This window comes from Podarcis pityusensis (genome assembly GCF_964106645.2).
Source record: "Podarcis pityusensis genome assembly, chromosome: 17".
Lineage (NCBI taxonomy): Eukaryota > Metazoa > Chordata > Lepidosauria > Squamata > Lacertidae > Podarcis > Podarcis pityusensis.
The window spans coordinates 10,975,300-10,993,094 of NC_138042.1; the positions used below are offsets into that span (position 1 = coordinate 10,975,300).

Sequence of the window (17,795 nt, forward strand, 5' to 3'; positions counted from 1 at the left end):
TTCCACTACCTCCCGCAGTTTGGGCAGACTCATGTTAGTAGCTTTGAGAACATTGTCCAACCATCTCGTTCTCTGTCGTCCCCTTCTCCTTGTGCCCTCAATCTTTCCCAACATCAGGGACTTTTCCAGGGAGTCTTCTCTTCTCATGAGGTGGCCAAAGTATTGGAGCCTCAACTTCATGATCTGTCCTTCCAGTGAGCACTCAGGGCTGATTTTCTTAAGAATTGATGTTTGATCTTATTGCAGTCCATGGGACTCTCAAGAGTCTCCTCCAGCACCGTAATTCAAAAGCATCAATTCTTCGGCGATCAGTCTTCTTTATGGTCCAGCTCTCACTTCCATACATCACTACTGGGAAAACCATAGCTTTAACTATACAGACCTTGGTTGGCAAGGTGATGTCTCTGCTTTTTAAGATGCTGTCTAGGTTTGTCGTCGCTTTTCTCCCAAGAAGCAGGCATCTTTTAATTTTGTGACTGCTGTTACCATCTGCTTTTTTGAGGACTAAAATTCCTTGGTGCTTCTCAAACTGTGGGTCGTACAAAAAGGAGGTCCCCCCCCCCACTTTCCCAGGACAAGTAGCCACCTTAAGAGACATTCTTACTCTCTTGCTTGCTCCATATATGCCCTACTTAAATCATATTCAGAACATGATTACAGATTGTTTTTGAACTAAGTACAGCCATGTTGGTTCTCCGGTGACATCCACACATTCCTGGTTGCTGGGATTGGTGTAGTGGTGTGTGAGGCACCTAGCCACTAATCTTTATTTAGGGAAAGGATTATTAGGATGTAACAGAGCGGGTGAGGATCAGCCTTTGGTTTCATGGACTATTCTGCTTGCAACTCTCTGGATTGCTTGGGAAAATGGTGCCTGAGGCATACCACAATATAATGTGTCTGAGGCATACCACTACCATTGTAATACAAGTTGAAAGTATTTTATTAGGTTTCACAGCAGTAAGGGAGATGAGCCTAAACGTTGGGAAATGTAAAATCTAAATTGGCCGTATTTGGATTGCTTATGCTTATTCCAGATGCTTCTCCTGTTTTGCGAACAACAATCACATAACAACATAAACAGTCTTAAATACAGAATATTTTTCCTCTTCTGTATTTAAGCCTGGCACTTGCTGGGAATACACAGAGAAAGTACCTAAGGAAGAATGTCTTCCAATGCAGCAACTTTTTCTGGCTTTGCAGTACTAGCATTGGAGCTTAGCATAGATAAAATCTTGGGAGGTGGGTGAGACACAAGCTGCACCCTTGGAATAAGCCTGCTATTGGAAGAAGAAAGCTGGACTCTGGAGTGGAAGCAAGGCAAGCATCTCATCTCATGAATCCAGCTCTGATGTGACAAGCTCTGGCGGCCTTTTTGAATTCACCAAGCATTCAGCCCTTTTGTGCTCAGTGTATGGAAGCCCAGGCCACATCTGCTGTGCCCCTTTTATCACTCACAAAGAACTTGGAGGCCCAGCTTGACAGCTTAATTAATGTGCATGAGAGACATTTACATTGAATAGCTTTCAAAAGCAGAATCTTGAAAAGGCAGGGCTCTCTTTTCTAGGATCTGAATTGTGTTCTTTGCAAGGCACACAACTGCTCTGGGATTTTTATCCCCTCCCTGTCTTGGGCTAACCCTTGCCTTTCCAGTCAATTTCAGTCTGAGGCATTGTTCATATCCTATCCTGGCTGCTTATGTCTTCAGGGAGACCAAGCCTCATTGTGTTAATTTTACTACATTGTGCAGTAAAATGACTCCAACTGAGCTCATGGCCTTGTCTCTGACCTGTCATTGAATTGGCAGCTCTTGGTGTTGCAGGGAGACTGCTTGGTGGAACTCTTGATTTTTTTCCTCTTCACCTCCATCCTGTCCTCTCGATTTTTTGTCCCAGCACAACATGCTATAATCTATCCAGGGGAATGAGCAAAGCTTTAGAATAAAAAACAAACAAAAGGAAAAAACCCCCTCAAAATTGTCAGGTCCCTCTCTGAACTCTTAGTTTAAAAATTGCACAATGTCTTTACACCTCAATTTCAGACAGTTTTGCACTGGTTGTTGCATTCATTTATTATACAGGAGCCAAGAGGGCAGTTTGATGCTTGGGATAAACTAAAATAAATTACAAGAGTGCCCACTGGTGTTACCAAAAGGATGCTGTGTTTGTATTCTGTGACATTCTGTGCTTGTATTCTGAATGCTTCCCTAGTGAATGCTTGCCTGTGGGGCAATCTGAGGTTGTGAGGGTGAATGTGTGTGGTGCCCACAGCCTGGTGCTCCTTTCCAACTGAGGAAATGAATGTTCATTTCCAGGAAGCACTCTTTTTTGTACTATAGGAATAACTGAGATTGATGTGGTCCCAGAATTATATTATTTAGAAGCCCCAGCATTCGGAATCTTGTTCTTTAAGGAAAGTGTGCTATGTTTGATCTTGTCACTTGAGTAACCACTTATATTCAACCTCATATTAAAAGGAGAGGGCCTTCTTTTCTGAACCACTCAGGGTAAGATTCTGGGCCTTCTATGGTGTAGTATGTTGAGCTCTTGAATTCAAGATGAGCCTTGAAATATTAGAATGGGATTTGGTACATTGATCAAGGCCCAGTTTAAAAGAATGAACCCATCTTGATCCCTGCACCCATTTCCCTGTCAAAAGATGCGAGGCAGAAAGCCGCGTGCTGTCTTTGATGACTCAGGCATGCCACTTTTTATTCTGGAGTGTTCTGAACACTATTGAGCATTTCAAATGTGAACCCCAGTTTAACCCAGCACCTGTCTTCAAAAGGAAGGGAATGCAAGATGCATTGCATCATGATATGTTTCAACGTATATTTAGACCCTGTCAAGTAAACTTTCCAGGTCATGGAAAAACGTTGTTCTTTCCAGTAACTACCAGCCCTTGTTTCTGGGAAATTATGATACTTTTCAAGTTTTACGTGTGAATATAGAACAAAATAGAAATTTCACAGTTGTGCACCTAAATTGGCAACGATTCAGTAGGGCAAAAAGACATGTAGGCCTTGACTACTGGCTTTCAACTTCATTCTGGGCTTGTGTTTTATGACATTGCTGAGCTATTGCATTTATTCTCACTGATTCCTGAAATATATTTATGAAATCTTAGTCATATTTCTTTGAATACTGCATATAAGACAGCTTGCTCTGCCACAAGAGTGCTTTCATAAAAATAACAGGACATTTAGCTAAAACCAACATCAACATTTGCTGAAACAGTTGAGTTTTCTCCTGCTGCCTCGTTGTGAATTCAGTTGTGGTTCTGCAACATGCTTGGTGGTCATGGACGTAGCCTTCCGATAGTTACCTGGGACAGAGGTTCTCCATATGTTTTAAGGGTTTGGAGAGAGCCCTACTGGAGAAGGCACTTTGACATCAAAATAATTTCTTAGACTCTCAGACATTATGATCGACAGCAGATGCAAACACTGCTGAATAGATGCTGCAAGACAGGGGTGAACCCTCTTCCTTCCTTTCCCCCTTTCCTTTTGACAAGCCATCCTGACTCAAAAGATGCTCAGGGCTGCTTTTCCTCAGGCCATGATTAAGTGGACTAGCGTCTGAACAGAGTATTGCCAAAACTGTTAAACTTAAACTGTTGACTGAATAAATTATTCTGCTTGTTAACCTTTGCCAGCATGTGATTAACTTGTTCAGCCCACAGTGCACCCTGAATGGATTGTTAAGATGCTTAGGAAGAGTTTGGATTGACTTGGAATCTACAGTGGGTTATTCATTTTATCTTGTTTATATAAGATTAATTAGTATTAGGGGCTAGGCACTGTTCTCCAAAATTTCTCATAGCTGATGCACATCTTTTTCCTGAATTAATATTGAGAACACATTTTACAGCCTCAAAAGTTTACCTTTAAGAGTGCAAGAGTAAGAACTACCTACATTTAGAGGAGCCCACTGTGATGTTGCTGTATAGGGTATATAACCATTGAATCCATTGTGCTAAACATATGTAAAAAAGCAAATCATGAATATAGGTAGTTGGGACAACATATACTTTTGCAAACATCCTTATACATTATCATTTGAAAACTAAATATGACAAATGGCTGAAACAGCTTTCACAAATACTAACTAGCTGCCTAACTGCAACCTTAAGGAGGACTGAATATGAGAGAAGATTGCTGACAAACCACAACTTGAGAATTAAGCAATACATCTGCCAGGGAGATAATATAATTTACCATGTGGGGAAAATTTCTCATGAATGAACATATGCAAGCATAAGAGATTAAAAAAAAATAGGTTGGAGGAATTCCCTCACTGTAGCATATGTGCAAAACAAAGAAAACTGAATTGCAAATCTATTGCAAGGTTTGCTGTTGCAAACCTTGCACATGCTAGGCACTGAGTGCATGAAAGGTACATGAAGCAAAAGCCTGTCACTGGTTAGTTTCCTATAATCCAAACAAAAAAAATCTTGACTGCATATGAACTTTCTTCAAAGTGACCCACCAAAGGGGACTGTGGGGCAATAACTACTAGAAATATGGTTGATGTGAACTAACAGATGCCTACTCACCTTACTGAATATCAGTAGGGAATGGCTACAGGTAGTGAGGCATTTCATTGCTGTAATGAAGATTAGGAAGTTCTTGAAATTCAGGTTCTTGCTTCTGCAGAAGTCCTGTTCTGCTGAAGTCACAAATCTGCTCCAGAGGGCTAGAGGAAACCCCACAACAGATTTAGGGTGTGTGTGGTGGAGGGAGGGGGAGGAGAGTTCAGTTACACAAGGGTAACTTGTGCTGCTCAAATGAGATATTTGGATATTTGCCCTTGTGTCCCATCTTTTAGGAGACATATGTTTTCAGCATTTGATGGAGTCACTGATTCTATTTTCTTCTTTCCTTCCTTTCTCTCCACAGAAGATGATGTTTGCGTGTTCAAGTGTTCTGTGTCGAAGGAGACGGAATGCAGTCGAGTGGGCAAGCAGTCTTTCATTATTACACTGGGGTGTAATAGCGTCCTTATACAGTTCGCAACGCCAAGTGGTACGTACCACCAGATTTGTGTTTGATTTATGTACGTCTGCTGCTCAAGGGGCTGTGAAACTCCAGATTGCTTCCTTAAAAACAACTTCAGAAGAAAACAACCTTGCTGGGTTCAAGATGGCACCAGATACATTTTATATGGTCTCATCTGCAATGCTAGTGCCTTGACTGTAGGGTGCTATGTGGTCTCTGACTTGCTTGTTGCTGAGGCTGTGAAACTTTATACAGTCAGAGGGCTAGATACTATGTTAATAGCCCATATAGGTTCAACATAGCATATGAGACGATTGCCCCTCTCATTTCGCTGCCATCCTAGTCTCCATCCCCCAGAAAGTGTGTTGCCTGTTAGTTCTCCAAGTTCTGTGTTGGGCCTGAACAGTGACATTTGAATACTAAACAGGCCATGTTTGACTTTTCTTTTAGACTTCTGCTCATTTTATAATATCTTGAAAAACTGTCGGGGCCACAACATTGAGCAGTCTGTGTTCAGTGAGCGTACAGAAGAGTCTTCTGCTGTGCAGTACTTTCAGGTAGGTGGGTGAATTCAACAGCTGATGCTTTTTTCTGGTGTGTCACCATAAGTTCCTTGTGTTCATTTCCAAATGTATGTCTCTTGCAAGTTGGAGATTTTTAAAGCTCCTTATTGGTAAACAAGGGACTTCTGCTAATTGAGTGTGTCTGCTTGTTTGCTACTCATTAACTTTTTCAGCTGTTGAGGTAGGGATTTGGGGAGGAGGCTTGGAATTCTGGGAAGCAAAGCAAAAGTTGTATGTTAAGGGCTGAATGATAGGAGGATGAGCAGAACTTTGTCTACTTGGAAACCTCCATAGATTCTCGGTGTGCTGTAAAGCATTCAAAGAACTGGCCAAACTGTGGGCACAGCTTTCTTCAAAATCCTGAGGTCTTGGGCCTTAATTGCAATTGTGCAGATTGCTGGATGCATGTCCTGGTCGTTGTCAGAAACTGGGACGGCGTAGTGTCAAGAGTAGTTCTGCAAATTAAAATTACCAGGGCTTACACACTGGCAATATCTGTGCATTTAATATTTCCAAGTGGCTTCCACAGCACTGCCGCATGGAGAGAGAGTGAGTGAAAGAAGTGAGTTCTTCTGGTAGCAATTAAGCATTGCTGTCATTTTGGATACTGAAAGCTTATATCGAGTGAGGTGCTTCTTTCTTTGAGTTAAATGTTTACCGGCTTTAGCAGAGGCTTTTTGTTTCCCTTTAGTTTTATGGATACTTATCTCAGCAGCAAAATATGATGCAGGATTATGTCAGAACAGGCACGTACCAGCGAGCAATCCTGCAGAACCACAGTGACTTTAAAGACAAGGTAAGGGGGTGGAGTCTATTGGCACTTTTTGAGTGCATCCTGTATTTGTGATGCAAGCAGTACAGGCACCTCATAATAATGCAGAGTTTGTGAAAGGCAAGACCAAATGTCTGCAAGTTTCACACCCAGGCTGCCTTTCTTCTGTGTTCAAAATAAATGTTATCTATTTCGCATATTTGAAAAGTGGTATAACATGTGAGCATTTGAAAAGCAGATTATAACATTAAATTTAAAAAATAGATGTGGCCTCACACCCATGGCAAGGGTTCTGAGCTGAATCCTAAGAAATTCTGTCTGTACACCACTGCTGGGCAGTGGAATTCCAGGGTCAGTGAAGAAATGTTGACTAGGTCAGGACAGGTCATAGAATGAAGTCTTATGCTTAAATGCTTCTAGCTGGCTGGCTTGTTCTCTAATATGAGGACACTGCCACTTAAAATCTCTGGGCACTGGAACTGCCTCCTTCAAAGATGGAAATATTCCACACTTTAGAATTTTGCAGTTGGTTTGGTTAGAATTTGTGTTACATACTAACTTCCTGTTATACAAATATTTAATGAATTTACAAAGTCATTCGGGAGGAGGGAGAATTTGCTTATGCTTAGTGACTTGACTATATGTCGTGTCTATTCACTTTCCCCACCAGATTGTATTAGATGTTGGCTGTGGTTCTGGCATCCTGTCGTTTTTCGCAGCACAGGCCGGAGCAAGAAAAATCTATGCAGTGGAAGCCAGTACAATGGCTCAACATGCAGAGGTCAGTGATGTTTCAAGGCTTATGAAAAAGCCTCTGGGGATCCACCCATACTTAGGTCACAAATGCTGACATTTTGCAGCTGACAGGACAGTTTCCCTCCTCTTCCTTGTGCTACTCTATCCTTATAAAGAGAAAGTGGTGTTGATTTAGGCATTGAGAAGAAACTAGCCTTCGATGCAAGGGTGGAATTAATAATCTTTCCCCCAATACAGTCAGTTTGCTTATATGCATTTTATTTTTAAAAACAATATTTTTTAAGTTTTCCAAATTAACAATCCAATAATGGCCACATTAAAAACATTCTGAATTATAAAATAATCAAACAGTCCAAATATTAAGCCAAATCATAAATCTTTGTTTGACTTCCCATGCTCTTAGCTCCTCCGGCTTGTGTGCATTTTATATGACGATCTGCCGCGGATTATCTCGAAGGTCGAGATGGGGAGAAGTCCAGAGGAAGGTTTTTGAGCACACGTATGAAATTCACTTTGGACCAGCCTAACCTACTTCACAGTCTGGTTGTGAATATATTGTAGGGAACGTCCCATGTTTATAGTACTGAGTTTTGGGGACGCATTTCCAAATTTTCCACATTTCCAAATTTTCTCCACAGCCATTTTGTGAAGGTGGGATTGTTATTTCTGACTTAGCATTGGAAGTGATGTCTCATCAGAACGGGGCTAAACCCAAATTAGGCTGATTCTGCACATGTCTAAAATGCCGGTGGGCCTCTAATTCATTACTTCCCCTGAGCCATTTTAATTCTTGCTGCAAGTTTGCAAATAATAATAATAATAATAATAATAATAATATTTATACCCTGCCCATCCGGCTGGGTTTCCCCAGCCACTCTGGGTGGCTTCCAACAGAATATTAAAATACAATAGTCTATTAAATATTAAAAGCTTTCCTAAACAGGGCTGCCTTCAGATGTCTTCTAAAAGTCTGGTAGTTGTTTTTCTCTTTGACATCTGGTGGGAGGGCGTTCCACAGGGTGGGTGCCACTACCGAGAAGGCCCTCTGCCTGGTTCCCTGTAACTTGGCTTCTCGCAGCAAGGGAACCGCCAGAAGGCCCTCAGAGCTGGACCTCAGTGTCTGAGCAGAACGATGGGGGTTCAGATGCTTCTAAAAGTCTGGTAGTTGTTTTTCTCTTTGACATCTGGTGGGAGGGCGTTCCACAGGGGGGTGGCAAATGTTGCATTCTGTTCCAAGGAAGATACTCAGGATCCCTTTAAGCTGCTCAACAGAGTTATTTTGAACTATTTTAGCATTTAGGAATTCTCCTTGTATTTTGCACACATGGCAGGAACCTGCATCCCTTCTGATGTACTGAAGGGATAGCTCAGTTGGTAGAGCATGAGGCTCTTAATCGCAGGGGATTGAAGCCCCACGTTGGTCAAAAGATTCCTGCATTGCAGGGGGTTGGACTAAATGACCCTCGAGGTCCTTAAATCTACCGTTCTATGGTTCTACTTTTTGCTTTTATTTAAAGGAGAAAATGGCAAATTATTCACATGTGCATCCTTCAACTTTTGCTCCAGGCACAGGTGGCGCTTTAAAGCTCCATATCCGAGCATTGGTGTTTTTTTGTTTTTGTTTTGTCCTGGCACTTTCCCTAGGAAAGCCCGCATTTTGCCTGAAATGAAAAACCCGATCGCCATTTGCTCCGATTCAGCAGTAAAACATGGGTTTTCCCAGGGAAAGTACTGGGACCAAAGAGCACATGCTTGGATACAGAGCTTTAAATCCTGGACAAAAGAAAGTGTGGATGAGCCCACAGATACTACATATGTTTTTTGTATTGGGATATCTCTACCCAAGTATAAAACATATCTGCAAGACGCTATGTGTCTGAAACTGGGGACTCTTATCATGGGGTCCCAGGTGCCCTGTACATGCTGTCAGTGTTTGAAACTCCCATTGTTCTAGGCACATTTTGTGACAGGGAATTTCATTAGCGCAAGCAGTTTCTGAGCTCTGGTTGCCTAAGATTTCAGAGTAAAACTGCAGAGTGGAAGGAAAGGAGGACCTTTTTCTGCCTCCCCACTTCCAACTACTCCCTGTAGGCTAGAGAAGAGACCCTCTTAAGAATATTAGGGGGATAGGCACTAGAACATATGAAAAGTGAACATAATATTTTAGCTGCAGTTCATTCGTTTTCAGCTTTGTATTCTTGTTATTAAAAAGTGTGCCTAGACATTCTGTTGCTGTCCCCATAACCTAGGTTTAAGGTGCCATTTAGCTCCTAGCTTTTATATCTCAGTTTCTAACACTGCACGCTGTGGCAGCTGTCTGGAAATGCAGCACCACCTCCGCTGCTGGTCCAAAAGATTATACTGCAGCTGCTACCAGTTCAGCAGGGAGCAGATGACAAAAAGAGTCAACAAAGCATCTGATTCTGGCCTGACATCTCAGTGTGAGGAATTCATTGCTTAAGTTCAAGATGAACTGCTTAGCCACCTGCTGAACTTGTTTCCATGTCCCCAGTCCTGACAATGACATAAGCAGCAGCCCTGGGTATCTATCTACCTGTCTAGGATAATATTGTTTATATTGTTTATGCTCGGGTTGCGAACGTGATCCGTGGGGGAGGCACGTTCACAACCTGCGACCCGCGCGTTTGCGCATGTGCGGGCTGCGATTTGGCGCTTCTACACATGCACCAAAACCCGGAAGTAACTGTTTCGGTACTTTCGGGTTCAGTGCGGTGCACATCCCGAAATCATGCAACCCGAGGTATGACTGTACTGTTAGAGAAGCCCTTAAAAGTATCCACCCCTTCCTCACAACAGATATCTAAGGACCAAACAGGTGGTGAGTGATTGGTCTCTTTCTGATTTTCTCCCATGATTTCCTCCTGAACAGGTTTTAGTAAAGAGTAATAACCTCACTGACCGGATCGTGGTCATTCCTGGGAAGGTAGAGGAGGTCTCCCTTCCAGAACAGGTGGACATCATTATCTCTGAGCCAATGGGGTACATGCTGTTCAATGAACGTATGCTGGAGAGCTATCTGCATGCCAAGAAGTATTTAAAGCCCAGTGGTAAGTGACTTCCTCTTGTGCCAGTGGTGCAGTGATGGGATTTGGGTGGGCAGAAGAGCTTTTGTCAAGGCTTCTTCTGGCACACTAAGCCAAAATGGCACTGGGTTACTCAATAAGCAAGTGGTGCTTCAAGTACCTGCAGAATAATATTTTAATATGAAGGGAGTGCATTTTAATACGGCAATAATTTTGCAGGCTGCAGGAGGTGACCCTACTCTGTATTGCTCAATGTGACTCTCCTCTGTCTGCCTTAGATGCTGGTGAAGGAAGAGTTGGGGACGACCTGGTTTCCTGTTCATGGTTTAAACAGGGGTTCACTCACCTTTTGATGCTAGTATAAAGTAGAGGTGGGCCAAAGAGTGAACGATTAGGAAGCCATGTGAAGCTTCTGTATGCCAGTGTTTATAGCAGGGGCTTGGATCAAAAAGCCTTTGGTTTAAGAGAAAGCTGTTCCAAATTCACTCATGCAGCAGAAAGCATAAAAACTGGCAGGTTAAGGCACCTGTCTTAATTTCTGCGGTTTATAAGCACTAAACATGTTCTGCTATCTTGCATGTGGTGCTCACTTACAGCATAGGCATCATGCACTCAAGTCTTTTCTGTTAGTCTTTCAGCCCTGATTCACTTGTTTTGCAGGCTGGGGCAGCAGTGAATCTGGCGTCAGTGGTGTTAAGTCAGTATTTAATAAGATACATACTGTAGTTGTTTAAGGGCACGACAGAATCCTGCAAAAAAAAATTTGCATGCAAAGCCTCAAATCCCTTCATTCTCACAACTGGTCCCTTGCAAAGCTTATCTTATGAAAACTTGATCCTTTGTTGTAATTTCTAAGCTTTTTAAAGTTCTGACAGCATAGTATGCATCCAGTCCTGTGCATTGCAGGGTGGAGGGATGCTGAAGCCCTACCCTTCCTGTAATGTAGTGGATTGGCTTTAGTGGACTGCAGGGAGTACAGCAAGGTGCACATTGAGACCTGAAACTTCTCTACAGTGTGTGTGTATATGGGAGGGAATGTGTGCTGGGGGGGGGGGGGAGGGAGTTTCCCCCCCAACCCCAATCCATCTTGAGGAAGAGGAATTTGGTTTGGATGATGCCTAACGGCACACATCCGCCAAGCCCAATTTCCTCCACTTTGCCCCACCAGACTAAAGGGAAGCAAGCGGCAGGCTCCACTATGCCGATGCAGCTCTTCCCTCTCCAAGCAGGCTTCAGTAGCACAACGGAGCGTTCACTAGGTAAGTCGCCCACAATTCTCTCTTCATTGAGTAAAATGGAAACGTTTTAACTTAGCAAGTTTGATCCTACACAATGTTCGAAACCAACAAGGGGCGCCCCCGAGCAATGTAAACATGCATTTTGGGAATTCTTTCAACTTCCAAAAACGACAACATCTTAAGTAGCCAGAAGCAAAGGGCCTTCATTTCTGTATCCAAATTCCTAAACTGCTCAAACTCACCCTTTGTCATCTGGTGTTTTTAACATTCAGCTAACTTGTACACCTGAGCTTAAAAAAAAGAACCCCCCCCCCAAAATAAGACATATCATAATTCAATCCTATAAGGAACTCGTGGAACCTGCAAGAAGGTGTTGCAGTATATTACTCTTCCCTTTTTTGATCCTGAGGGCCATGTGGAATGCGGGGCTGGAGCCAGTGATAAGTGGGGCTTGGATCCAATCTTCCCTAAAGCAGGCACAGCTTTCCCTTCTCTTGTGCACTCTCTTTCCCCTTTCCCTCACCCTATTCTCAGAGCATCAGGGTGGGAGGAGGGAGGTTTAAATCTTTCCTCCCAGCATGTTGAGATCCCATTGTGTGAGGAGTTTTCCATTTGGTGTGCTTCCTCAAGCAGCTGTCCAGTGGAGCAGGAGTGCAGTGTGCAAGGCGATCTCAGCATTCCTATGTACCCCCCCCCACTAACTTACACTCAAAGCAGCATGCTGAGCAAAGTGCTCTTTGGCACCAGTCAACTCCTGGGCAGTGAAGAGGGAGCCTCTGGGCTGCAGGCTGCATGGGTTTCCCATATGTGCCCTAGAGCAGTTGTTCCCAATTGGTGGTCCCTGCTGGGGGGGGGTCCGTGTAACCCACCCAGGGAGTCTGTGGCACCATTCACAAAACAAAAGCTACCATAGAGATAGGAGAATTTTCAAAAACTTAGCTTTTGAAAAACGGGGAATCCACAATTGAGTACCACTGCCCTAGATCAAGCGTGGGCAGACTTCGGGTTTGACAGATCTATTTTGTGGGTTTTTTACTTGATTCCCGAAGTTTGTCCATTCGAGCTAGATACAAAAGACATGCTGTTAGAATTGAACAACAAGATTCATCTGAGCACATTCAGATCCTGGGAATTCGTTTTCAGTATTTTTATTAATTATTATTATTATTATTATTATTTAAATTTCTATACTACCCTTCATCTGAGGATCACAGGGAGGCTTAGAATTAAAAACACAAAAATACGTAACCTAGTAACAAACAAAAACAATACCACCCCCCTCTCCAATACCTGAACTAAACTGACCTCTCGGTAATTTAGCACAAAAGTTACTCCAGTTTAGCGTTCTTCATTTTGGCCACTGGTAAGGTAAAAACGGGGAGTCAGGAACGCTTGCCAATCTAATTGCAAATCACCCAGCGATCATCTGCCCACCCCTGCCCTCAAACACTGCAGTTCAGGGTCCAGCCAGCCTTAAGTAGGAGCCTCCTAGTGTTGGTTCTCTGTAGCACTATAGAGGGGTTAGGTTCATGGCTAGCTTCCTGTTCTAAACCTGAGCATCTGAGTTGTATTAGCTGGGGTGGCAGTGGCTCTGGAGAGAGTGAAAGGGAAAAGGCTTTCTCCATTCCTTCCTTCTGAAATGTCCCCATATAGACAGGGAGAGAGTTCCATTAACCTGCTCCCAACGCTACCTCTGTCCAGTGAGCTGCAGCAGGCCAGTTTCCTCTCTCTTTTCTCTGCCTTCCATTTTCCTCCCTTTTTACTCAGTTGACATCCTAACATTCTGTGTTTCAGATGTTTCCAATCCACCAGCCATTTTCTCCCCTCTTTTTTTTGTGGTGGGCACCATAACTGCTCTCAGTCATAGACTGCATTGATAAGCACTCAGCCTGCTCCATTTCTAGTTCAAAATGGCAAAATCCAGGTTATTTACATAGTCATGGTCCTTCCACCCTGCTCCCTAAAAAGCAACAGAGACAGGAGGTCTTGTTGCTGTTCAGTGCAAATCTGGAAGTTCACTCTTCAGATAATGAGTTACTATTTTCTTACCTCTAAGCCATTGGTCCCGAAGGCTCACAGGTGCTTGTTGTGCACTTTGACTTAAAAAAATTATTTTTGTTAAATTTACAAATTAAGTCGCTCAGGTGTATTGTATCCACTGCCTTTTTCTTGGATGACCCCATTTTGCTTCCAGACTGATCTGCACTCAACCAGCCAATTTTGCTACTGGAAGGAATTGCAAAATTGTCATGCTTTATAATAGTAGAACAATTAAAAGTGGTCACGCCTTGATTTATAGAGACGCTCCCTATATTGGTTCTATAATTAGCAAGGCATCATTGCTGGTGTTCATCAGAAGCTTGGTAGAGGCCGAAGGATGATTCTGACAATGGAAGCATTCCCCATAAAAACAGTAGATCAAGTAAAAACCAGTTTTAAAGAGAAGAAGCCATGTGGAAAGTGAATAATAAATGCACCGCGAGGAACAACCGCCATCATTTGAAACAGACACATCTTCAGTGGGCTCCTGGTGAGATGATACAGTGGGGCAGTGGTCAGGATTGAACTCAGTCAATTCTGTGGGAAGGTTTTGGCTGAGGTGCTGTTGATTTCCTTCAAATGCTTGTGGCAGTGACTCAAGGTGCAGCAGTGTTAAGGACATTAGTGGTTTGAAGGCATTCATGGTGCCAGTTTAAATAAATCAAGATTTGATTAAATAAATCAAGAACAGATTTATTATTAATGACAGTTTTGTTTTGTAAATCTCACTCTACTTTTACCTTCTGCTCCTATCTCTTTTAACTTGTTTTTATTTTACTGTCTTCCCAATTTCTTTTTCTTTTTAACCTGATCAATCCTAGCTGCCATTCTGTCTGATTTTTAACCTGTTCGTTAATTTTTTTCCAGATCCCCCCTCCTCCAAATCCTGAAGTTATCCTCCTTGGGGTTTTTCTTTGTTAAAATTGGAAGGGGACCATTAGTATATTTCTGTAAATAAATAAACTATGTCCATCTTCCATTCAATTTCAGGGAATATGTTTCCAACCATTGGGGATGTCCACTTAGCACCATTCACAGATGAGCAACTCTACATGGAACAATTCACAAAAGCTAACTTTTGGTAAGCCACTTTTCCTAGGAAGCAATGCTCTCAGCCCAGTTCCACAATTGCTGCAGTTTATCCAACAGAAAACTAGCTGCTCATGTAACAAACTGCAGTGTTGATCTGTGCCAGACAGACTCAGGTTTGGGTAAACCTTAGCAGTCCCATCTTTCCTAGTCTTCTAGATAGCAGTGAAGAACCTCCATGGTCCTCTGCAGTGTAACTGCTATCTTTCCAGTATAGGTTCTTTGGGAAGAGACTGATATTTGGAACCTCACATTGGTGCATCCTTGGATACCCGGACCCTCCCAAGTCACCCAGCCTGCTGTGTTTTGTCTTGCAGGTATCAGCCATCCTTCCATGGGGTAGACTTGTCAGCACTTCGGGGTGCAGCAGTAGATGAATATTTCAGGCAGCCTGTTGTGGTAAGTCTGTCCTATAACGCTGACATATGGCAAAAGTTGACATTCTTCCTGATGGTGGGAACATGGTGAGGGGAAAGGATGAAATGTGATTGAAAGAAAGCTGTCTCTAGTCCTCAGAGCCTTCCTAAGGGAGCTTCTGTCAGAAGAAATTGGGGGGAGAAAGACTCCAGCTTTTGGAGTAATCACCAAAGCCTGTGTGTGTTCATTAGAGACTAATACCATGTGCTAGCTTGGTTACTTGCTCACAAGTAACACAACCAGTAATCAGCCCAGTTGATGAGAACCCGCAAGCTTCCAGCCTCCTCTTGATGGCTTGAACACCTGTTATACTTCAATTTTGAAAACCATAGTGCACCTGACATGAGCATTTTTCTTATATAGAGAGCCATCAGTTTTATGCCTTTGCTGTTGGACACATTTAAACAAAGATGAGATTGGGTGGCCTGTAACTTCTTCCAGGTCTGACTTCTTCAAATGGAGCAAGTAAACACCAGGGAACTGGTATTGCCATCTGAAGGAAGCACTGAGCACTGGGGGAGTAGAGTGTCTTGGTTCATGCCACTGTTTTGCATGGAACAGAGCAAGGCTGGCAACCATGATGCTCATCTCTGCTTACCTCTTAGGGTGGCAGGGAAGAAAGGCATTGTTCTGTTGTATGGCATAATATTCACAAGCATCTTCTGGCCCTCGGAGTAAGTTAGTATGTTGTCTGTCTTCTTCACATTTGTCTGGGAGTGGAAGTAAGTGGAGAGCAGCTCGGACTTGTACTTTTCCACTTCCTGACCCAACCAGAGGTTTTCATTTATGTGCTTCTCTTCCCAAGGACACCTTTGATATCAGGATTCTAATGGCCAAATCTGTTAAATACACAGTGAACTTCTTAGACGCCAAAGAAGCGGATTTGCACAGGTATGTTATCCCCTTTATAGGAGACAGAGGGATAATCCAGTCTGGCTCCCAGCTGTCTGTTACACAGGGTTGGGAGAAGCCAAAGTTATACTGTTTCTGTCCTTAAAAAAGAAAAGAGAAAAAGAAATTGTGTCTGCAGTACATGCCAGTGTATGAGTCTTCATGAGTGTATTGTTACTGTTGTGTGGCAGAGCCAGATGAAAGTAGCCTGGCAGTCTTTCCTGAGCCATATTTTGGTCCTGCATAGGAGCCCAGTCTTCTTCCCTTGATCCTTTAACCAATTAAGGTTTGCTAGAAACAGACTGGTGGCTTGATGCCTGCTTTGCTTGCAGGAGACCTCGGACTCAGGGGTCAGGATAAACAAAAATGGGCTGAGATGGTATAAGAATTCCAAAATCAAGAGGGCCAACGTTTAAGAACTGTTCGAGTTGACTTCCTGTTCTTTGTGTTTTCTACCATCCATCACTCTGCTTGTTGAGGTTTCAGGCCATGTCTGCTGAGGCTATTTATGGTTCATTCAAAAAATTACAACCTGTTTTTGAGGGCACACTGTCCAACGAAGGGAATTTTAAGTAAGGTTTTAAAATAAATCAAAATAACAACAGTTTAATCATTAACTTAAAACCACCAGCAGCTAAAATTCTTCTAGCATAGTAAATAGATCAGACACAGATTAGAATAAAAATCTCTTCAGAGTTTTCCTAAAAATCAGCAGTGACAAAGCCATACATATTTCTCTGGGAGTTTCAAACATGGAGAACTCTCAGTCTCTGGTTTCCAACAGTCTAACCAGTCTTACAAGTTGGTTAGAGAGCAGGGCCTCTGGTCTTAATTCTGGTACTGTCTCACGGGGAGTCTCTTGTTTTGCAATTCCTATACAAAAAAACAAAGTAAAAAAACCTTCCTCAAGTCAATGGAGTCTTGCCTTAACTATTTCCCACCCACATCCAGGTTGGGCTTGTTTCCAGAAGAAGGCTGTTGAGCAATGACAAGATACAATCGTCTAGTGTAGAATGACTATGCATAGTTCTTGCATGTCTCCAGTCTGTATCAGCGAGGTGGTTCTTATCTTTTGACCTTCTGAAAATGTGAATGTCCAAAATTTATATTCAGGTTAGAATGAAAAAAGCAAAAAAACAGTACCCTTAAGAAAGCAGCCACACGCTATTGATTAGTACAGCTGGAGAAAGTGGGAGCCACAGCCTGATAAGACCCAACTTAAAGGAAGATCTTAGATGGCCTCTATATGAGACAGAGGCAGTCTCAGATCTCCAGCTACATACATACATGCATGCATGTGGGTGGCGCTGTGGTCTAAACCACTGAGCCTCTTGGGCTTGATGATCAGAAGGTCGGCAGTTCGAATCCCTGCGACGGGGCGAGCTCCTGTTGCTCTGTCCCAACTCCTGCCAGCCTAGCAGTTCAAAAGCACGCCAGTGCAAGTAGATAAATAGGTACCACTGTGGTGGGAAGGTAAACAGCGTTTCCATGCGCTCTGGCTTCCGTCACAGTGTTCCATTGCACCAGAAGCAGTTTAGTCATGCTGGCCACATGACTTGGAAAGCTGTCTGTGGACAAATGCCAGCTCCCTCTGCCTGAAAAGCGAGATGAGCATCGCAACTCCATAGTCACCTTTGACTGGACTTAACCGTCCAGGGGTCCTTTACCTTTACCTTTTACTTTGTGCTGACTAAGAAGAAACCATGTGACTGCGAGGGAGAGGGTGAATTCATGTGGCATCTCCTCTTGTTTTCCAGGATAGAAATCCCGTTCAAATTCCACATGCTGCATTCAGGTCTAGTCCATGGGTTGGCTTTCTGGTTTGATGTAGCCTTCATCGGTTCAATGTAAGTGGTGGCAAAAGTGCTCTTTCCTCCCATCAGAACTTGGATTTTATAAAACAGATAACTGATTATCACTCCTACACTGCAGTAAACTGGCAAGTTCAAATTAAATTATCTTTTGACTTGTGTCCTTCGGTAGATGAAT

The 17,795-nt window shown here is 43.0% G+C and overlaps 1 protein-coding gene across 2 annotated transcripts in view; it reads left to right on the forward strand.

Moving 5' to 3' along the window:
- The window catches only part of CARM1 (coactivator associated arginine methyltransferase 1), a 40,107-nt gene that overhangs the window by 9,798 nt on the left and 12,514 nt on the right, over positions 1–17,795 (forward strand). For both annotated transcript variants that reach the window (XM_080987829.1, XM_080987828.1), the window contains exons 2-10: positions 4,898–5,023; positions 5,447–5,553; positions 6,251–6,355; positions 7,002–7,112; positions 9,978–10,155; positions 14,400–14,490; positions 14,816–14,897; positions 15,721–15,806; positions 17,564–17,653. In XM_080987829.1, the coding sequence (XP_080843955.1) occupies positions 4,898–5,023; positions 5,447–5,553; positions 6,251–6,355; positions 7,002–7,112; positions 9,978–10,155; positions 14,400–14,490; positions 14,816–14,897; positions 15,721–15,806; positions 17,564–17,653 (976 nt within the window). The remainder of the gene's footprint in view (positions 1–4,897; positions 5,024–5,446; positions 5,554–6,250; positions 6,356–7,001; positions 7,113–9,977; positions 10,156–14,399; positions 14,491–14,815; positions 14,898–15,720; positions 15,807–17,563; positions 17,654–17,795) is intronic.